The sequence below is a fragment of the Panthera leo genome, chromosome B4, assembly GCF_018350215.1.
Source record: "Panthera leo isolate Ple1 chromosome B4, P.leo_Ple1_pat1.1, whole genome shotgun sequence".
Classification (NCBI taxonomy): Eukaryota; Metazoa; Chordata; class Mammalia; order Carnivora; family Felidae; genus Panthera; species Panthera leo.
In genome coordinates this window covers 110,996,244-111,019,475 of record NC_056685.1, presented here as the reverse complement: position 1 = coordinate 111,019,475, position 23,232 = coordinate 110,996,244, and the positions used below count along the sequence as shown (strand labels likewise).

The 23,232-nt window shown below is 42.4% G+C and overlaps 1 protein-coding gene and 1 long non-coding RNA gene across 8 annotated transcripts in view; one reads left to right on the top strand and one right to left on the bottom strand.

Annotated features, from left to right (window-relative positions):
* POC1B (POC1 centriolar protein B) overlaps positions 1–5,195 on the top strand; it is a 95,112-nt gene extending 89,917 nt beyond the window's left edge. For 3 of the 4 annotated variants that reach the window (XM_042947333.1, XM_042947332.1, XM_042947334.1), the window contains 2 exons: positions 682–900; positions 4,836–5,195. In XM_042947333.1, coding sequence (XP_042803267.1) covers positions 682–900; positions 4,836–4,940 — 324 coding nt within the window. In that variant the 3' untranslated portion in view covers positions 4,941–5,195. Of the gene's footprint in view, positions 1–681; positions 901–4,835 lie in introns of those variants that run through there. The other variant, XR_006204986.1, reaches the window with a different exon arrangement.
* LOC122224898 overlaps positions 1,284–23,232 on the bottom strand; it is a 65,835-nt gene continuing 43,886 nt past the window's right edge. For 3 of the 4 annotated variants that reach the window (XR_006204995.1, XR_006204992.1, XR_006204994.1), the window contains one exon: positions 10,559–10,898. This is a non-coding gene — a long non-coding RNA (uncharacterized LOC122224898). Of the gene's footprint in view, positions 1,772–3,544; positions 3,702–10,558; positions 10,899–23,232 lie in introns of those variants that run through there. The other variant, XR_006204996.1, reaches the window with a different exon arrangement.

Genomic DNA, 23,232 nt, shown 5'->3' with positions numbered 1-23,232 from the left:
GTAGCATGTATCAGAATTCCAGTCATTTTTGTGGCTAAATAATGTTCTATTGTATGTGTATACCACATTTTGTTTATATGTTTATCTGCTAATGGATACTCCTGTTGTTTCCACCTTTCAGCTATTGTGAATAAAGCTGCTATGAACAATGGTGTAAAAGTATCTAAGTCTCTGCTCTCAGTTCTTTTGGATTTATCCTTAGGAGTGGAATTGTTAGATCATATGGTAATTCTATGTTTAACTTTTTGTGGAACAGCCAAACTGTTTCCTACGGCAGCTGCACCATTTTATATTCCCACCAGCAATTGCATGAGCGTTCTGATTTCTCCACATCCTCACCAATACTTGTTATTTTTGATTTTTGTAAAAATAATAGTCATCTTGATATGGTATTTGTTTTTAATTAAGAATTGGACTGCATCTAACAGTCTTTTTAGTGGTAGAATGCCTCCTCTTTCAGACAGATACATACAAAGTGTATTTCATTAAAATACCAAGGAAAATAGTAAATTTTCTCTATTCATTGTTAGCTTTATTTTCTCCCTGCAATAGTAATTTCTATAATACTGTATTTGAGGGTAAATAATTAAATGAAAGCTGGTTATTTAGAAGAGGAATATTGAAAACTCCTTTTAAGGCTTGGAAAATATAACTCTTCCTATCTTTTCTATGATGTCAAAGATAACAGATACCACTGTTAGAACCTTAGCAGACAAAGGTGAAGAGATCAACAGTTATTTCTTGAACCCTTCTTTATTGTCATCGGAATGTTCACCAACAACCTCGAAAAAGAAAACAGAAGACACGAGTGACTTCCCTTCTGAGAGCCAGAGAAGCATACCACTCGCCGTGACTGATGCTTTAGAGCACATCATGGAACAACTCAGTGTTTTGACACAGGTGGGTTAGCGTGCTTTACGTGTACTTCAGGGTGAGTTAAAATAATCCTGGTTGCGGTAGTTTGTAGAACTTGCAGAGCAGGGGGAAGTTCTTTTTTCTCAGAAAGGCAAGCTCAGGGTGGCCATTGATATAGCAAGGCATGCTCTGCTGGGCTGCTCTAGTAAGATCTTACAGAGGGCACGCGTGTGTGTGCCCGTGCATGTGCACGTGCGTGCACATACACACACATGCTCACACATACACACACACACACACACACACACACACACACACACACACACACACACACACCTGCCACGGCACTTTATCTGGCTTCTGGAGGCCAGAGGGCACGGTAGAGACTATAAAGAATGGCACTGGTACTCCATGCGGTAAATGTATTTGATTCTGCTCAGTAACGTTTTACTCTAAGATTTTTGATGTAGTATGTTCAGATTAGGACATTATCAAAGAAATATTTAGGGCTATTGAAAAAATGGTGAACAGTTTTTGGTTAGAATGAAATTTTGACAGTTTATAGTTCTTCCCTTAGAGTTCTTCCCTTCCCCTTTAGAGGCAAGGAGCAGATATTCTCACTGTCCAAGATGTAACTTTCCTCATTTCAAAGCTTTTTACATTGATGTTGTGTTCTTCTGGAGGTGATAGTTTTTATAGTTTTTGCATTCTTGTTTTAGAATTTTAACTTGTCCGTTGATGCCATTTTACATTTGCAAAGAAGGTATACTATGGATCTTTATGTACCAAAGGTCTTCCAACTCTCGGTCAGGAGATAATAGATGTCATTTAAGAGAAGTTGTGTGTTGAAATGGATACATCGAAGGTTTCTCCTCCAGCTCTGTTGATTGTTTCCTTTGAAGAAGTCTTATTGTTCCTGCAATACGTAGAATGAGCAGACCTTGTTATAAGTTATACAGAAAGAGAGGCTGTAATGTGAACTGGAGAGATGTCAATTACTTTTCCATAATACATATTTCATGTTGGAATAGCTCTTGCATAGAAATCATCTCATTCTGTTCTCATCACTGCTGTACGTTATAATCACCTGGACAGTTCTAAAGCATACAGATGGCCAATTCTCATCTCCACAGAATCCATTGCCATTGGTCTGGGGTAAGGCCCTGACATTTGTCTCGTTGCCCAATATGATTATGTTTTACGGCCAGGGTTTAGAACCACTAATTAAATGAATACTAAAAACCAGGGATAACATCTCAGGGCATTTAGAGGCAAGGGGCATATATGTGGATTTGGGGCCCTGTCAGAATGTGGGAAAGAGCCAGGTGAGAACTTGGAGTCATCATACGATTTGTTCAATGAAACTCATATTAAAATCACCAATTTTCATTTTGCAATGTTGTGCTGGAGGTGACTTTCTCTGCGTTTGTCAGACATTTCTTTCCTTTAAAGGCAGTTTCCCTTTCAGATTTAGTTTGGGTTGGTTTATTTCCCATATTGCCCCAACTTCTTCACCTATACTGTTGCATTCGATGTTAGGTTGTTCTTAGAGACTCTTCCAAATGAGTCTGTCCACTCTCTATTCTTCTAGCCTCATGATCCATCTCTCCCAATTCAAGGCTAAATGAATCACTTTAAGCTTTATTGACTGTTCCTTTTAATTTTGAAAGGCTGGCTTTCTTTTTACAATTAAAGAGGTTAAAAGCAAGCCCAGCACACTTGCAAAATAGAAACACTGAATCTGTGGGCACGTAGCAAGTAAAATAAACATGTTCTGATGCACTTTAATTACAGATGACTGAACATCTAACTCAGTGTTTATAACCTATCTGTACTGAACTGTAATTAGAAATAAATTAAAATAAAATTACATTTTATATGGTAGATGAATGGAGTTAACCGGTGTTCAGGGTATTGATAATATACATATAAATCCCTTCAGTGGGATTGGAATAATGTGTATAAAATATATGGCAAAATGCTTTGGCCCATATACGTACTCAAGAAATGGTAAAAAAATATTATCAGCATCATTTTTTAATTAGTCATAATATATAGTATGAAATATAAAAGTAAAAGCTGGTAAATAATGGTATTTTAAAAATTGTTTACCTTCAGAGGGTGATAGGGAATCAATTCATTATCTTGAAACTTACTAAAATAACCAAGCATTTATTTTGCCTTTTTTTTTATTAAAAAAAAATTTTTTTTAACGTTTATTTATTTTTGAGACAGGGAGAGACAGAGCATGAACGGGGGAGGGTCAGAGAGAGAGGGAGCCACAGAATCTGAAACAGGCTCCAGGCTCTGAGCTGTCAGCACAGAGACTGATGCGGGGCTCGAACTCACGGACCGCGAGATCATGACCTGAGCCAAAGTCGGATGCTTAACCGACTGAGCCACCCAGTCGCCCCTGTTTTGCCTTTCTTATATGAACTCTAGTACTGGATAGCCACATAGTAGATGAGGAAAGTGTCTCTTATTAATGAATTATCCCAACTAATACTTTTTTAAAGGATGAGATTAGAATATCATCATTTACAATCCTCAAGAATGAATAGATTTATGCCTTGAGCAGTTCCCAACATCACGAGAAAAGAAATGATCAAACCTTATTAACATGGCTTCTAACAAAATAGACCACTACCTATAGTCTTATCTATAGATCTCAGTAGATCTGTAGTCTTACAGATCTGATATGAGTCTCCTCAAGCCTTTGAATCCAGTTGCCAATTTGTAGAGCATACAGAGAACCAAACGGACCAGACTGTACCCTCAGCGTGCTCTTTTTCACCTTCAGACTGGTGGCAGTGCTACAGGCAAACTCTACTTGAAATGGCCTGAGTCTGTCAACAAACAAATTATAAAGAAAAAAAAGGGAGAGGGGATGAGAAGCTGTAGATTAAAAGGAACTTTAAATGACATGTCAAACTTTGCAAATGGGTGAGACGAAATTATAGTGTCTAGGGATGTACACCTGAAAGATAAAACCATAAAGAGACACAAGAAAATAATTTGGTCAGGAAAGTGGCTATTATTGGGGGAGGACAGAAGTGAGGACTCTGCGAGGCACCTGGGAGTAACTCTGGGGCGGCTGGCGGCGTTCCAGTTCTTGACCTGGGTGCTGGTTATGAGGGTACTTTTCTCATGAGAATTCACTAAGGGACATGTGTTTTGTGCAACTTCCTGAATCCATTTTATTTTAGAATAAAAAGTTTAAAAAGAGGAAGTAGTCAATATCACAAAAAATTGGATCTGGCACATTTAAAAGTAGCCATTTGTGTGTGTGTGTGTGTGTGTGTGTGTGTGTGTGTGTGTGTGTGTGTTTAGTCAGAAGCTCATTTATTAGCCAAAGGAGTTAGAATAGCTAAGATTCACCAAGTCCTGGGTGCCAGGCACTAGCATAAGCATTTTACGTGCATTATTTCATCCAGTCTTCCTAACAACCCTGTGAGGTGCTGTTACCATTTTCAGGCTGTGAGAACTGATGCCAGTCATTACAATATTTTCAAAGTAAACTAGGTTTCCAGCTCCCTGGTGTGGTATAGCTATGGTCCATCATGGATTGATCGTGCCAGAATGGCCAGTGATGACATTTAAGGAGCCCGTGGGCTGGGCGGGTGGCGTTCCGCCCCCACTCCCCACACTGCCGTGTAGCATGAAAGCCCACTTAGAACGGTTCGTATAGCCTCTTCCCTGGCATCCGTGCTTTAGGAGGCCAGACAAGAATGGTCTACAGAGTCCTCATCTTTTTTCTCACCAAAGGCATCAGATTTTATCTTTTCCTCAAATTGCTTGCTAGTGCTTTTTGCCCCATGGTAGAGCCCAGAAACTGAACAAGCTCTGGGGCTAATTTTGAGCCCCTTCCTGGCAAAAGGGTGGACATTCCAGTTCCTAAAAGCATCCCCTATGCAGAGATTACCATCACCGTCCTCACCATCAGGTCACCAGGCATTGATTATTTTGTCCTCCTTTTGCAGACTGTTTCAATCTTGGAGCAGCGACTGACTTTGACAGAGGATAAGCTGAAAGACTGCCTTGAAAATCAGCACAGGCTTTTCACTGCTATCCAGCAGAAAAGTTAAATAGAAAAGTATGAGCAGAGGCATGATAAACGAACACATGTACATAGGCTCGGGAAGGTAGTACGAGACGCTCCCTTCATGCAACACAACCATGTGCTGATTATAATGATCATGGCATCTCTTAAAAGGGTGAGCAACAGAACCAAAGGCAGAAAAGGCACAATTAACGACCAATTTAAACACACAAATCAATGTCAAGGACTAATTCAAATCATTACTGATTATAATTGCAGTAATAAAGTGGTAAGTATTCAAGTGGCTCTATATTTTCCCCCATATTATTTTAAATGCCAGTTTTCATTTATAGTCCAAATCCTGCCAGGAAAGTAATCAAATCTTTGAGTTTCATTGTTAAATCATTGCAGTTAATCACGTTCAGGCAATTCCTTAAAGCAATGGATGTGTTTCTTTAGTGAACAACACCGTTGGGGTGAAGTAATACAGTTACCTCTAAAACAGCATCCTGTATGCAGAGAATGAGTTAGTGCTCTGACTCATATTTCTTTTAGCTCAAAAATATTTATTCTTTCTTAACAATGCCCTGAAATGCTGATCTTACAAAATTCCCAAAGTGTAGAATTTCCACAGCAAGAACACGCTTATTTTAATTAGCAACAGCACATACGTGGCACAGGGCGGTGGGTTGTTACTTAACTTACGGTGTACGTGGCTTATCCTTTGCTCAACCTGAAAGAAAATGAAGAGCTAAAAATGCGAGAAGCTCACGCGTCTTTCCTCTCGTAGATGAGTGCACTGAATGATTTGGGTTGTGTCCAGACCTATGCCCTGGTTTACAAAGCCAGCATTAAGAGTGGTTTCAGTAAGCTCTGGAGCTTGAAAGATGCAACGGTGATATTTACAAATACACACACATGTATATTCACATGCTTCAGAAATGTTGCTGAGGGTGATTTTGGCAGCTGAGTAAATAAGTCCGTATAATATTCACATCATTGTCTTCCTATTTTTTTTTTTAAATGAATGTGATTTAAAACAAAATGAAATTGAGCCTGGCATTCTAAAAAATGCTTAGGGTGATTTGGTTACAAATTAAGAATTTTGTTTTATCTAAAACAAGGGATTAAATTGAAGAAAAACAGATTAATATTAGCTTGTTTTTCTGTTAACCTAAATTAAGAACAAAGAAGGTGGGAGAGGGCAGTCACATTTATGCTGTCTGTAGGTAACATGGGGAAAATGTTTTGAAAAAGAAGCAAAAGTCAAATCCTATTTATGTACGAGTCTGTATTTATAAATTTTTCCCAAATAATTTCAATAATATCTATAAGGTGGTTTTTAAAAAAATCATCTCATTCTGTGTTTTAAGTGCCTTTTTGTATTGTACTAAGTGTGAACTTGTAGACATTTTCAAGAGTTTATAAAGACTAAGTGGTATTGTATTTTTATAACCTTGTACAAAAGACCAAGAAATGAAATGTCATAATGTTTTTCGTTTACAATTTCTTAAGCCTCAAACAATAAAGACACTTTACCTTAAAAAAAAAAAAGTTGTTCCTTTCTTTCTAAATGATTAAACCTTGAAATACTAAACTTCTTATCCAGCTCAGGCACCTTTAACTTTGTATAACAATCTCCTGGAGCATCTGTCCAAGTGTCCTGGGCCCTGTCCCCTGAGTGTACGCCTCACCAGGTTGGTTGGGACCCAACCGTCTGCATCTTGAAGAAGCTCACAGGTGGTGTAGATGCTGGCTGGCCTGAGGCCCACGCTGTAGAAACCGGTGGTGAAGCTATAGTCACTTCTTACGACACCCACGTATTTTTACAGCCATCACAGACCTTTGTAAGGGATCTAAAAACAGTGATGATATAAATTAAAATGCCTCGAAACTGGGGCATCTGGGTGGCTCAGTCGGTTGGGTGTCCGACTTCAGCTTGGGTCATGATCTCACAATTTGTGGGTTCGAGCCCTGCGTCGGGCTCGGTGCTGACAGCTCAGAGCCTGGAGCCCGCTTCGGATTCTGTGTCTCCTTCTCTCTCTGCCTCTCCCTGAGTTGTCCTCTGTCTCTGTCTCTCAAAAATAAATAAATGTTAAAAAAATGGTTTTTTTAGTGCCTTGAAACTTGTTCAAGAGAGTCACTTATGATCTCTTCCCCCTTTTTCTAGCTTCTAATTGGTCTTCATCCGATTTCCAGCCTGTCCTGTGTATTCAACTGCCTCATCAACACCTCCACTTGGAAGACTAGTAGGCCTTTCTGAATATGTCCGAAACCAAACTCTGCTCCCCCAGCCACCAGCCAACTCCTCCCCTAGTCTACCCATCTCTGCTGGCAGGTGCTCAGCCCGAAGACCTTAGAGTTAGGCTTGCCTCCTTTCTCACACCTCACGTTCCATTCCTTCAGCAGATTTCGTCTCCATCACCTGCCAGGGCCCAAGCCACCCTTGCCCCTTACCTGGACAACTACACGTGCCTCCTGGCCGGCCTGCCTGCTGCCCTCCTCGCATAGTAGGCCAGAGCGGTCACTGAAAAGCGAGTTTAAATGTGTGGCTCTTCTCAAAACCTTTCAGGGCTTCCCATCCTACTCGGAGCCAAAACTCAAGCCTTGACAGTAGTGATGTGACCCCTCTCCCCTCCTCGTGGACCTGCTCTCGCTTCTGCCTTGGATCTCCCTTACTCACTGCCCTCTGGCCGTAGCGGCCTCTTTGCCTGCCTTTGAAGAAGTAAAACAGCTCCCACCTGAGCGCATTTGTACTTGACATTCTCTCTGCCTGGAACACTGTCCCCTCATAACATTCCAGCCCTGCTCACAGCCTGCCTTTTCAGAGGTGCCCTCCCTGAGCACCCAGTGTGAAATCATTCACTTCCACTCATTCCCTGTGTGTCTCCGGTCCAACGTAGACCGCAATACAGGTGCTATTCTGCCTCTTCCAAGGTGGCTCTAGGTTCTCAAAACTCAAGCGCTATCTTCAGATGCCCCACTGAGCACATCACCTCATGCACAGGAACTCGGCAGATACTTGTTGAGTAAATGAGAACTTTCATTGATTCGAGTGGTTTTAAAATGTTGGTTGTTCAATCCACTTCCAGCCAAAAGCAGTAAAAACTAGATCGAGGGGATTGGAAGAAATAGCATAGGTAGCAATTTAGATGCTTGATGTTTGGGGCAGAGGGGGCATTGCTCTGACTTGCTGTTTGTTGCATAGCTTCACAGTGACATGCTAGGTCCTAGCTGTGTGACCTTTAGGAAAGGTACTCACAAAGCTGCGTTTCCTTACCTATAAAAGGTGACAGTAACAACTGAATTATGTTTGTGAGATGATTAGCACAGTAGCTATCACAGAGTGAAGTGCTCAATACATGGTGGGTATTATTGCTATTTATTAATCATTTTGTTTCCCCGGACTGCATTTTCAAATACTATTTCAACTGTACCTGTGGCAAGGATACAGGTATGGCGTGGTAATGAATGGAAGTGTGATATTTAATCCAAAATTAATGTATTAAAAGTACAACAAAAAGAATAAATGCGTAAAAGAAATTAGCCTTCCGCACACAGAAAACCTCAAGGTTCAGGCCAAAAGCTAGCCTCTGAGCAACTTCAGAGGAATTCAGCCTGAGAATACAAATGCCATAATTACCCTCAATAAAGGCAGGGCAAAAGTGGGAAGTGGGAGAAGGGCCTGGAATGTGAACCAGTAAGTGCCAGTAAGACCAAGACTTACCCGGAACTCATATTATCCTTGGCCTCTGACATTTGGAGAACAAGTATTATTTGCTTTCTGCCTTTTCTTGAAAGACAAAGCAGTCCAGATCGTCACTTAACATTTCATTCCCGTGAGGAGCAAACTTGGAGTCTGTTGTTCCCAAGATAAATCCTGTGCATCTAAGAGGATTGAAAGATGAACCCTCTATCCCTGGGTGGAAACATTTGGGTGCCGAAATGATTCCCCTATTTGGAGGTTGTTGGTGAATAATCACGTTCAACTCATGAGCAAACTTGATGGTAAGCATAGATGGGTCTCGAACAGATATTTAAGTGGAATTGTGTCTTTAAGACGTTGTATGCTTCATATTCCACTATGTTTTTGCCATATGAAGTCACGAGGTTTTAGACTCCATGCACCAGGGGATTTATGAATGTACGCTGAATCTAGGAACACAGTGTAATTGCCAGTTTGCCCTGCATAAGCCTCAACTGTGACTCAGGTAACACAATGGCAGCTTGGGCTTACTAGGAAAATAGGGCGGTGGCTTGCCAAGAGGCGGAGGTTAACGGGGGTGGAGAGGGTGTGCACAAGTATTTTTCTTTGCAAAGTACAAAAGTTGAATTTTCTTCCCAGTCAACTTTCAAACATGTTCCTAGTAAAAATAAAGTCTCCGATTTGCGATTCTTCTCATAATAAAGTAGATTTCACAACAAAAGCAGTAAGGGAAATAGCCCAATCATGTAAAATTTCTAAATTTATAAAGCAAACAGTACATGGCAGGAAAAAATTGACAGAAATGCAACACAAATGAGAATATCAACTGTTCAGAAGTAGAATTTTATTTTTTCCCCATTTTTTAATGTTTGTTTACTTTTGAGAGAAAGAGAGACAGAGGTGTGAGCAGGGGAGGGGCAGAGAGAGGGAGAGACAGAATCCGAAGCAGGCTCCAGGCTCTGAGCTATCAGCCCAGAGACTGACATGGGGCTGGAACTCCCAGACAGCAAGATCATGCATGACCTGAGCTGAAGTCAGATACTTAACTGACTGAGCGACCCAGGCGCCCCATAGATGTAGAATTTTATTAGTGTTATCATAGTGTTACACAAAACTAATAAGGCAGCCTTAACATACACAAAGAACTACATGGAAATGTAAGAAAATTTTCTTTTTTGTCTAAGTGTATTTTTAAACAAAATTTGACCATGTTCTGGGCTACGTGATATCAGATAAGTTACAACACTATATTCCATATGTCCAGAGAGTAAATCATACAATTAGGAATAAAAAAGTGTTCGATCACACAGAAAATATGAAAGAGAAAACTTAAACTCCACAAAATAATATTTGGGCCAGTGAAGAAGCCCCAACATGTAGAGGAGAGTATTTTTAAATGCAAATAGAAATCAATCTGTCAAATTAGGTGGGATACCACCGAAGTGATGAAGGTGTGTACCATGTATCTTCCTAAAAATGTAAGGAGTGATCATAATAAAGTGAAAGGAAAATGAAACAAATTTCAAATAAAAAATGTGAAAAATAGTTGGCCCTTTGAAAATTTTAAAGTTAGTCATTAATCAAAGGAGGAAGAAAACTTGTTTTACTTTAAAAGTAATCCAGTAAAAACATGGCTAGCTCAGAATTTGTTCATTCGGGTTATGATCGAACATTTAAAAAAAAATTTTTTTAATGTTTATTTATTTTTGAGAGAGAGAGAGAGCATGAGCGTGGGAGGGGTAGAGAGAGAGGGAGACACAGTATCTGAAGCAGGTTCTGGGCACTGAGCTGTCAGCACAGAGCCCAACACGGGGCTCGAACTCATATGAGCTGTGAGATCATGACCTCAGCCAAAGTCAGCCGCCCAACAGACTGAGCCACCCAGGGGCCCCTTGATTGAACATTTTTAAAGTAAATGTCAGCCACCAGTCAGAGCGAAAAAATCGGAGAAACAAATGTGATAGATGTAATTTATGTAATTGTTTTTCATGGCTCTCGAGTAGCAGTACATATGCACTTTTTATCTGGCCTTGCGTTGACAGGTGATGGGTAGATCGGGCGTTAGTGTAGATGCTCTGACACAAATCGTTTCCTTGACTGTCGCACCCTCATCCTTCTTCAGGCTCCTGGTTTGGAATCAAAAGTGGGACCAGGACAAACTTGTAGGGCAGCACACTGGCCTTCTGTGAGCAGGAAACTCTTCTCTTTCTCACGTTCTTGGCACAAATGGATCGTAAAGAAAATTCATCAGCTGCCTTGTTCCACCTCTGTTCCTTTCAGTGGCTCATAAACCATGACCTGGCAGGAATGGGAATGGCATTTTCTGATTTTTAAATATCTGTTACAAAATGACTTTGTAAAATACAAAAGGAGGGGGGAAAGGCAGCATGTCGGGACTGTGGGATGGGACTCCTCTGTGTTTGCCCCAGATCTTCCTGTGCCCCCGAGAAAGGAGAGTGAGAAATTCGATGGGGCGGGGGCTGTGGACCCCTGCTGGGGAGAGAGGGAGGAGGCCCAAGACTGGGGGCAAGGGCTTCTTGCTCCCTGGACTTGAGGATACGTTTGCGTCTCCTAATTCTAGTGAAACACTATCGACACCTCAGGTTGTTTCCTCCGCTTAATCCCCAAAGGAAATCCCTTTGCTTTTCAGAGATAAAAAGTTAGTAGAACAAAGAGAAAGTCGGCCAAGAGCCTGGGCCTTCTGCTATCGAATTTCACTGAAGCCTTTCCAAGCCCCAAGGATAGACCCTGAGGACTATGCTGTTTATTCCTACACCTGGATTGAATATCAAGGTCTGTGAGAAGATGAATCATTTAGAAACCCGATGTTCTTGGAGGGGGCTGTTGCTTTTTTAGAAGTCACTTAATAACAACCGTGTCAAAGGCAAAAATCACATAAAAAGTTCAAAGTTGTCCGGGCGAATGGGTGGCTCAGTCGGTTAAGTATCTGACTCTTGGTTTCGGCTCAGGTCATGATGTCACAGTTTGTGGGTTCGAGCCCCACATCCAGCTGTGTGTTGACAGTGCAGAGCCTGCTTGGGATTCTCTATCTCTCTCTTTCTCTCTCTCTCTCCATCTCTTTCTGCCCCTCCCCTGCTTGCATGCTATGTCTCTTTCTCTCAAAATAAAAAAAAGAAAGAAAAAGTTCAAAGTTGTCAAATCCTCCTTTGGCATTGCTCTCAGCGAGTGGAGAGTCAGAACTGCCCGGTGCGGGCACTCCCCGCCACTGTGATGCTGATCATTCTTTCTCTAATAAGGAGGGACGGAAGACCCCACATTAGGGGCCAGAAGAGAATAAGCCACTTGAGACGGCAGTTCCTACTCAAGGGAACACCTGTCCGAGACTTTCATCACTTTCCTTTCCACTTTCTCCATGAACTTCATGATTAAAACAAAAGACACAGGACTTGATTTGGAACCAGATGAGATCATGAAAAATACATATGAAAGGAGTTGTGTCCAAGGAGGGTCCAAAACAGTACACATTCAAGAGAGCACTTGGAAGTTCAGCTCATACCCAGGGGGATTTTGGAATAAGCAACGGGAAGTAATTATACTGCAAATGTAAAAAACCGGAGGTGATAAATCCTATTAAAACTTTTTTTTAATGTTTTATTTATTTTTGAGAAAGAGAGCATAAGCAGGGAAGGAGCAGAGAGAGAGGGGGACAGAGGATCCGATGCAGGCCCTGCGCTGACAGGCTGAGAGCAATGAGCCTGATGCAACGTCATGAATTGTGAGATCATGACCTGAGCTGAAGAACGACGATCAAACGACTGGGCCACCCAGACACCCCGATAAAATCCTATTTTTATTCACCGTTCTTATAAGCATTCGGTGTTTTAGACTCATAACCCAGTTGCTGTATAGCCAGAATGTCTTACAAGCAGGTCCTCGCAACTCCCCTCTGTATGTCCTTTTACCTGGTGTCGATCAAGTCGGCAGCTGGTTCAGCTGGGGTTGCCACCCAGCACTCGGCAGACACGTTTTGGTCTCCAGTCTGCAGTATTTCAGAGTAGGTACTGAGACTTAACAATGAAACCATTTCGGGGACGCCTGGGTGGCTCAGTCGGTTGAGCGTCTGACTTCAGCTCAGGTCATGATCTCGTGGTTTGTGAGTTCGAGCCCCACGTCAGGCTCTGTGCTGACACCTCGGAGCCTAGAGCCTGCTTCGGATTCTGTGTCTCCCTCTCTCTCTGCCCCTCCCCCACTCATGCTGGCTCTCTCTCTCTCTCTCTCTCTCAAAAGTGAATAAACATTAAAAAAAAATTCTTAAAACCAAAAAAAAAATGTTTTTAATTAAAAATTTTTTAAAAAATGGAACAATTTCACATGAAAATCCAGATTTCTGGGGTCTGTTCAAAAATCGGAAGCTCTGGTATTACATTATTGTCGTATATTATGTATTCTGTGTTCTTCTATGCTGGCCATCCAGTTTCACATGGCTGCAGCCTCCCAGTTCGCCTGTCTGCTTGGCTCCGTGGCCTGGCGCTATGTTGAATCAGTGTCTGAACAGTGGGGCTTGTGTATCTTAAAGGTACAGCTGTCAAGACCTTGTAGACTCGGAAATGGTAGGTCTAAGGAAACATAGCTCTTTGTCTTGAGGAAACGGAAATAAAGTGACAAATGGGTGCCAGAACCCAGGACACAGCACAGTCTCTTTGCTCCTGAGCCAGCCCTCTTTCCTCTGTTCTATGCTGCCTCCTTTAATATAGATTTTATTTCAAAATGGTAAATGTATTTTAAAAACCATAAAGCTTTAAAAAAAGCCATAAAGCTTTAAAATAATCATATGTTAAGTGAAAAAAATGGACAGGAAAATCATACTCTGTGTACAATATGATTAGAATGGTGTTAAAATAGTGCATTGAGAGAAGACTTCGGTTAGGGGCCTTAGGGAATTTTTTTTTCTTCTATTTTCCAAACTTTCTTTAATAATTATATGCTAACTGTTGTAATAAAATAAAACTCTATTTTTAAACCTTCTGAGCACACTGAAGCAGACGCTTTGCCTGGTCATGACAATCCTACTTTCCTTTGCCAGAAACTCACTTCCTTCCTTCCCTTATAGCTCAGATTGGCCAAGTGCCTGTGCCCTGACCAATGAGATAGAAGGGGGCGTCTTCTGGTGGCTCAAGATTTGCAGGATTTTCAGTCTTAAACACAGTTACGTGCAAATGCCAAGCAAAATACTGGAGACAGGATTACAGATTCTAACCTTGAGTGGAAAACCAAACAGAAACAACAACAACAACAACAACAACAACAATCACCAGAGCCTGAACCCAGTTTTAGATACCCCAGTAAACAATGTCCTATGGTTTATGTAATTATGAGGTTTTCTATAGCTTGCAGCCAAAAAAGTGGATACACATAAGAACATTTACATTTTCTTTCAGATAATCGATTTAAACACATTATCTGGAGCTTAGATTTTTTTAACTTCTTTTCCCAACACTACCTAAGTAAATTGAAATGCGAGCCAGTACTTTTGATAATCTCATCCAATGAAAAGGGGTAGTCAGGGGATGAATAGAAGCCTCCACACCATATTCCCTTTAAAAGCATGCAGATAATCATCCATTTTATTTTTTTAAAAATTTTTAAGTTTATTTATTTATGTTGAGAGAGAGAGAGAGAGAGTTGGAAGGGACAGAGAAAGGGAGAGAGGGAGGGAGAGAATCCCAAGCAGGCTCTGTGCTGTCAGTGCTGAGCTCAACATAACACGGGGCTCGATCTCATGAACCCTGACCTCATGACCTGAGCCAAAATCAAGAGTCAGTCGCTGAAACGATGGAGCCACCCAGGTGCCCCAATAATCATCCATTTTAATTCGTTTCACAGGTTTGATTTCAACAATCCTTGGGTTTCATGGGGCTGATCAAGTAAGGAAATCTTCCCGCTGTTCATTCCAGAAATGGAAAGAGATGCACACTTGATTTCATACACGTGTGCTTATGCTGGAGACACACAGGACATGCTTAGGATAGGCTGCCATTTGATCTGCTTCATTTGTGATGCTGGCTGTTGGAGGTGAGAAAGCGCGGGGGTGGGGGGGTGGCGCTTAGAAATTCAGAGACAGGAGATGGGACAAAGAGAGGCAGAGAAGCTGAAGAGATTGGAAGCCATTTCATAGTGATCGTTCAAATGTGTGGCGATCTTTAGCCCGGAGAAGAGGCTTGGGAGATGTGAGAACTCTTAGTTAAATTCTGTAGGCTCAAGGATTAGAGACTCATTTGGTTCATTTCAGATAATGCAGAAAGTTTTAGAAGACTATGTGAAAATAAAGCAGGTGGGAATCTCAGATACAGTGCTGGGAATTATGGCAACCCAGGAAGAGCTCCCAGTCAAGTTTGTCGGAAAAAAGGAAATGTGGTCTAGCCGGCCTAACTGAGCCTAGAACTTTGATCTAGCGCAGGATGTGAACTGTATTGATAGAGTACGTCATAATTACAGGTAACTAGTGTCAGGGAACAGGTAACCGACTCTTGGTGCTTCAGCACTAACATGACTTGGCTACTTTTGTTTTGTCTCTGCTTTGCTGATGTTACCATCTGACTGATGTCCCCCCACTTTTCCAGCCCAAATTCTTGAGAGAAACAATTTCATTGGTGAATTTAATCATCATCATCCCTAGAGAGACACTTGTGCTGGGCTTCCCATAGGCCATGGATCAGCCCATAGGTAGACCAGAACTGTGGAGGCGCACAGAACATGGCCACTTCGGTACAAGGAAGTATGTTGCTCCCCATGGCTGGGAATGGGGGAACACAGCAAGCCCACCTGCTCAACCATAGCTCTTCTGTAGGAGCTAGCAGGCTCTAGGTATTTGAAACTTATGTATTGGCTACATAGAAACTCTGGATATTTAAAAAATTATTTCAGGAAGTGGAAGGAGGTAGAAACTATAGAAAAGTAGACTTTAACCAGATCCAAGGAATACTTTCAAACAATCAGTACTATCTGAAAGCAAGATGGACTTCCTTTAGAAATGGAGAGTAGTTCCGGGGCACCTGGGTGGCTCAGTCAGTTGAGCATCCGACTTTGGCTCAGGTCATGATCTCAAGGTGCACGAGTTCGAGCCCTGCTTCAGGCTCTGGGCTGACAGCTCACAGCCTGGAGCCTGCTTCGGATTCTGCATCTCCCTCCCTCTCTCTCTCTGCCCCTTCCCCACTCACACACTGTCTCTCTCTGTCTCAAAAATAAATAAACATTAAAAACAATTAAGAAAAAAAGAAATAGAGAGTAGTTTCTTCCTGGAGATGTTTTAGAGAAGGCTAGATTACCACTTGGCAGGGAATGTGTAGCTTAGAATAGAGAACAGTGCATTGAAGATCATTTCCCACCCTGAGACTCTGTCAACCTGTGGTTTGCATCAGCTGAACTGGTAAATGCAGAAGGAATTCTGGGACCAGAGGAGTCTCCCATGTCTAACGTGGCCTTGAAGAATCTTGAGCCTCAAGAGACTTTCAGAACTGCAAGGCTCTGACTCTTCTCTGAGGCAGATATTTGACAAACTGTAGGCTTTACAGGATCACTTGTACCCCAAAGTGACCCTAAAAACTCTCAAACCCAATTCACCTTTTGGGTTGACTTAAGAGAGGAGCAAGCACTTGATGGTGAGGAGAAAGCCCGAGGTTCTCAGCTCTTGTCACTATTTTGAACTGAGCTGTCGAAGAGCTCACATTAAAAGTACATGTGTATATAGTAATTTATCCGATGAATTAGGTAGTGACCTAATTATAAGACACTGATGATTGTAAGAAGGGTAACAGGAGAGCAGCTGGAGTCACTTGCTATTAATTTTCGGTGATTGCTTGGATCTTTTCTTCTGGGGCAGCGCTTTGGGTCAAGGAAGACAGAGGAGGAAGGAAGCGGAGAGAGAACACCTCACTGGGCATCTGTCGTGGGTCGGGCGCCGGGCGCCGTCCTACAGTGAGCAGGCCTGAGCCCTGGAAGTTGTCACATCCTTTGAGTGATGAATGAGGGATGGCCCACCTTCAGAGCCAGCTAGAGTTACATGAAAGCACTGGACTTGTGACGGTAACGAGTTCACAAGAAAAGAAGGAAAACTCGACCTCTGTTAATTTTCTGTTCCTCGCTTGCATTAGCTCAGGCTAAAGCTCGGAGGTTTACCTCCCACTCGAGTCTCCTCCGCTGCAGCCTGGCTGACCCCTGCTAAGTCACTTACACACACTCGACTTCGCCAATGCTTTTTGGAAACCACCGCTAGTGGAATAATGCCTCATTGTTTAGTTCTTAGCACTTGGTGAGGACCTGTCTCGAGAAGGATTTTACTTCAAAATTATGAGGCAAAAGGTCGAGATGAAGGCTTAAAGAAAATAACCTTTGGAATTCAATGGGGGTGGGGGGGCTGTGGGACTGGCGAGCAATCTGTGTTCAGTGGTCTTTTCAGAAGTGTCCTGAATAGGTGTGCTCCTAGAGGCCAGGGCTGGAGGAAATCTGGGTGGCCACAAGGAGAAAGACACACTCAATGGTGGGAAAGCACAGGAATAAAGAGAGGAAAAAACAATGGACAAGGCAACTCAATGCACTGCCATGCTTATCCTTTCCTCGGGGAGCAGCAGCTGGGGTGGCAGGTCTGCGGCCGCCCTCGAGCTCCAGCCTGGGGAGGAGGGGACCACACACAGCGGCCCCTTCTTCCCACCCAGGGACAGGCTGACCTGAGGTATAGAGCCACCTGAGGAGCCGGTGAGCTTCTGGGAGGCTCCGTGTAAGGAGAGGTGTACCTGAGCCAGGCGCAATGCCCTCAGTTCTCTGCTGTCTGAAGTCCACTTTGCGGGGGCGCCTGGGGGGCTCCGTCAGCTAGGCGGCCGACTCTCGATTTCGGGTTCAGGTCATGATCTCATGGCTGGTGAGTTCGAGCCCCACATCAGGCTCTGCACTGACAGCAGAGAACATTCTGGTACCCTCCGCCAAACATCCATCCTATCCACCTATCCTTTGTGCAGCCACCAGATGTGAGAGGGACCCTCACAGCCACAGGGTGAGCCGTGGATGGTTTCCCTAGATCTGGGGATGGATCGGGGCCAGTCTGAGCAGGACATGTACGATCTATTCTTCGCCTGACTCTGAAGGGAGGAGCATCAGACCCAGGTGCCACTCACGGTACTTTGAAATTGCACAATTCGCACAAGGGAAGTCACCCTGTGGATAAAAGGGACACATGCAAGAAGGCAGAGCTGTGAGAACCACAGATGTCCTGTGCCGAGTCCTGCCTGAAGTCCGGCCACCTTTAGGCGGTTCTCTTCAGCATCCTGAATGGTGTGCACACCCTTGGGAGTAAGGAAGCCAGGAGAGACACAAGTGTCACTGGATGTTATGTGATCACCGTTAAAAGGGAGGGAGAGCATTCCATGGCCAACAATGTTTGCAAAATATCCAATTACGCAGAAGGCAATCATTTGTAAAACATTTATAAATGAATCCGTATTATAAATGTCCAGAAAGTTTGTCAACTAAACTTCAAAAAAAAACCTATTTATTTTTATTTTTTAATGTTTTGTTTATTTTTGAGAGAGAGAGAGAGTACGAGTGGAAGAGAGGCAGAAAGAGAGAGAGAGAGAGAGAGAGAGAGAATCTGAAGCAGGCTCCAGGCTCTGAGCTGTCAGCACAGAGCCTGACGCGGGGCTTGAATTCATGACCTGCGAGATCATGACCTGAGACCAGATGGAGTTTCTGGTTTCATTTTCCTTTGTTTTCTGAGGACACATTAGTGTTTTGAGGAACACAGTTTGGGAAGCTCTCCTGAGCCATTCATCATCAGGCGCTTACACCTTAGGGAGTGAAATAGGACGCGAGAGAAGACAGGAAGCAGAAGCTGACAAGACTTGCTTCAAGGGTGATGTGCCATGCTGGCTGTGAGCCATCGTCACCCTCGGAGCGCCCCCGTGTTCTGATTCAGCAGATCTGCAGAATCCCAGGCAAATTATACACATGTACATATACAAGACAGATAGAGATAGATGCTGTCCATCTGTATCTTCTATATAATAACATAGATGGAGATATATGCCATGTTTTATGGTGATAGTGAACATTCTTATTTTAAGAATAATGATGCTGGGGCACCTGGCTGGCTCAGTTGGTCAAATGTCCAACTCCTGATTTTGTCTCAGGTCATGATCACATGGTTTTGTGAGTTTGAGCCCCGCATCGGGCTCTGTGTACTGACTGTGTGGAACCTGCTTGGGATTCTCCTTCTCTCCCTCTCTCTCTCTGCTCCTCGCCACCCTCCCCACCCGCCCCCCCCCCCACTCGCATGCTCTCTGTCTCTCTCAAGATAAATAGATAAACTTCTAAAACAGCTTAAAAAATTGGGGCACCTGGGTGGCTCAGTGAGTTGGGCGTCCGACTTCAGCTCAGGTCATGATCTCATGGTCTGCGAGTTCGAGCCCCGTGTCAGGCTCTGTGCTGACAGCTCAGAGCCTGGAGCCTGCTTCAGATTCTGTGTCTCTCTCTCTGCCCCTTCCCTGCTCATGCTCTGCCTCTCTCAATCTCAAAAATGAATACATGTTAACAAAAATTTTATTAAAAGCTTAAAAAATAATCAAAAGACTAATGGCAAATAACCTAATGGCTGTTGCCTTATAAAACTCTTTAATATTTCTTTTCTTTTTTACTTTTTGTTTTAAAATAATTTCAAAAGTTGAAAATAATATGAAGCCATATACTTTTTTTAAAAAGATTTTTATTTACCCTGAGATCAAGAGATCAAGAGTTGCATGGTCCACCAACTGAGCCAGCCAGGTGCCCTGATGCCATATTCCTTTTTTTTTTTTTTTTTCAGTTTTTTAAAAGTTTTTATTTATTTATTTTGAGAGACAGACAGAGAGGGAGAGAGAGAATCCCAAGCAGGTCCTGCACTGTCAGTGCAGAGCCCGATGTGCGGCTCAATCTCACGAACCGTAAGATCATGACTTGAGCCAAAATCAAGAGTCAGACGCTTAACTGACTGAGCCACCCAGGAACACCAAGCCATATACCTTTTTACCCCAGTTTCCCAATTGCTAATACCTTGCCACTTTTGCTTTATCAACATCTATATATCTATCATTCTTTATATATCTATTCATTCATATCTACCTATCAGCTATTTATCCATCCACCCATCCATTTTCTATCCATCTGTGTCATCTATCATCTCTCTCTCCCTCCCCCCATCTATTTCTTTTCCTGAAATAATTAAAAGTTGCAGACACGAAATGTCACACTAGAAACTTCCCATTAGAAATGTCAATGTGTATTTACTAGGAGACAAGGACATTTTCCTACATAATCTTAGTCCAGCCATCAAAAGAAGGAAGTTGACATTTATACAGTATCACCATGCAATCCACCCACCCCATTCAAATTTCACCTGTTGTTCTGTTATGTACAGAAAAAGAAAAAATTGTTTCTTCTCTTTCTAGACCCAATCCAGGATAATGTGTCACATTTACTTTTGATGTCTCTTTGGTATTCTTCAGTCTTTCCTTATCTTTTATGACCTCAATATTCTTGCAGACCTCGCACTGGTTGTTTTGTAGAATTTCCCTCAGGATGGGTTTGTATGATGTTTCTTTCTGATGGTATATGCATTTTGCCAGGAATATCGTGGAAGCGGTGCTGTGTTCCTCTCTGTGTGTCATACTAAAAGAACATAATGTCAGCCTGTCCCATTATTGGCAATGCTCATTTGGATTTCTGGTCAGAATCAGGCAGGTATATTTCAAATAACAAATGAGGTTAAATGCTACCATTCCAAGTATGAGAGTTGTCTTTGCTCCAGTCTTGCACAAGGAGATGATTTTTTAAAAGACAGGATGAAAAGAAAAGCATAAGAAAGTGTATTACTGAGGACAACCAGATTTTCTCATTTAACAATTTCCTTGAGTGTGATTGAGAAGAAAAATATGGTTTTCCTTTTTCTCCCTGTTAACAAAAAAGGGTGCGTGATGGTTGACACATTCAGGAAGTATCAAGTTTGCTGTTAAACAGATTATAAAACATGTTTTTGCCATATCGACCATGAGATTATTCCAGGTCATGTTTTTATTGCTTATTCAGTCATCCATTTGCATGAATCAATTTTAACCTCCAAATTTATCTAGTATAATCCAAACATTAATAGTGCAGAAGTAGCAAATGGATCAGAGAAATGACAACTTGGGGCTGGAAATTTGAATTCTGGAGCAGCTGTTTCAAAGGTAAGTGGCACATTGTGGAAACAAGGCAGATGGCCCTCTAAAGAGTACTCAGAATCCCCTGTGGGGGCGGGGGAAGTGCCAGAATCCCTATAGAGCAGGAGTCTGGGACAGCAATCTGGTTAAAAGAGGGATGACTGAGGGTTGTCTTAAAGCTATGTCATAGGCAGCACACTTTTAAAACTTAAATTATGCGGGGGGCCTGGGTGGCTCAGGCGTCCAACTTCAGCTCAGGTCATGATCTCATGGTTCATGGGTTCGAGCCCCGCGTTGGGCTCTGTGCTGACGGCTCAGGGCCTGAAGCCTGCTTCAGGTTCTGTGTCTCCCTCTTTCTCTGCTCCTCCCCCCGCTTTCACTCTGTCTATCTCTCAAAAATAAATCAACATTAAAAAATTGTTTTAAACTTAAATTGCATACATCAAGTCAAAAAAAAGTAGTAAAATTCTCTAAATATGCGTATACATCCACCTTATATATTACTGAGAAAATGTCCATTATATGTATTAAATGATATGATTATTTCTATTTGTAACAAATGGCCTAAATCAATCTGGTCAGCGGAGATTATGAGGTGCTTCCTGGTTAGGGCGCCTGGGTGGCTCAGTCAGTTAAACGTCCGTCTTCAGCTCAGGTCATGATCTCACGGTTTGTGAGTTCAAGCCCTGCGTCAGGCTCTGTGCTGACAGCTCAGAGCCTGGAGCCTGCTTCTGATTCTGTGTCTCCCTCTCCTTGCCCCTCCCCCTTTCACACTCTGTCTCTCAAAAATAAACAAAGACTAAAAAAAGAAGAGGAAAACACTATGAGGTACTTCCTGGTAAACTGCAGTTTCTTCTAACAAGCCAGTGGGCATTATTTGACCCAAACTAGTTGGTATGTCATGATCCAAGCAAGTCGCAGAGCAAATAGGTCAGACATATGCACACAGGGGCACCCGGCTGGCTTAGTAGGGAGAGCGTGCGACTCCTGATCTTGGTAGTCATGAGTTCAAGTCCCACACTGGGAGTAGAGTTTCCTTCAAACAAGCAAACATATGCACACATTTTAGCTGGCAAGCAGGCAGGCATGAACACTCATGGCTTTGGACAGCTCCCTCTCTGCTACTAGGCACGTCAACCAGCATCTTACCAGAAAACCATCTTACTTGATGCAGACCTGCTGACATACTCATAGGATTGTATAGGTGACATTTGAGTTAGATGAGGCAAGAGGGTCCTCCATCGAGTGGAGGGACCCAGGGCTGAAAGACCCAGATCTGAGTGGGTGTGGCCATGAGCACATGGCCCGTGCAAGGTCAATGGGTCCTGTTTCACCACTGCTAACTCACAATTTCACCATAAACAGTGTTTCTAACATCTTATGTCAATTAACTACCCATAGGTATCGATTCATGTAAGTATACTCTCTGTGCTAGAACCAAGCATATGGTGTTGATTTCGATCCAGACTCTCCACATGCTAATTAGTCACCGCTTGCATTGTTGATTAGAGTTAATGCCCCCACACAAAGGACCTATACTAAAGTATTTTATTTTGTTTTATTTTGTTTTGTTTATTTTTTATTTTTTTAATTTTTTAAATGTTATTTATTTATTTTTGAGAGGAGGGGAGAGCACACCAGCAGGGGAGGGTCAGAGAGAGACGGAGACAGAGAATCCAAAACAGTCTCCAGGCTCTGAGCTGTCAGCAGCACAGAGCCCGATGCGGGGCTTGAACTCACAAACAGTGAGATCATGACCTGAGCTGAAGTCAGATGCTTAACCAACTGAGCCACCCAGGCTGCCCTGTACAAAAGTATTTTAAAGGAAATTATCATATAGATAAAAATATCCCATTAATTTTAGTTGCGGTGCTTTTAGTGGGAATAGTGTGGCTGACCGGGGAGTGTAGGTAAGAATGTAGCCACCTGTGACTTTACCAGGGTTTGCTTTACACGTAAGGAAGCTCAGAGGGGATGACGCTGCAGGACATCTTGAGAATCACAAAAAAACTAAAGTTGCCACAGAAACATTGAGCATATTCTTGTGTTGTTTTCTCGTTGCAAATTTCTCATTGTGCTCATCAGAGAAAAATCACAAAACATAGTCAACAAAAAGAATTGGTAATCAAGAATCCAATGTGGTGAGAATTATCTATTTTAAACATGTAGATACATATAGATAGGTATATACAAATAAATTTTTTTTACAAACATGGAAACTTTCCTTTTCTTTTAAATATATGGTCAATAGCTTTTGATATCAATGTATACCTTGGAAAGGCTGCATTAATTAATTGTTAAATATAACCAATCTGCTACTGTGAGTCTCCTAGATTGTTATTTCTTACTCTTATAAACAGCCCTGGCAAGATTTCTTGGTCATTTTTCTTCTTTTTTCTCCTTTAATTTTATTTATTTATTTTGAGAGAGAGAGAGTGGGGGAAGAACAG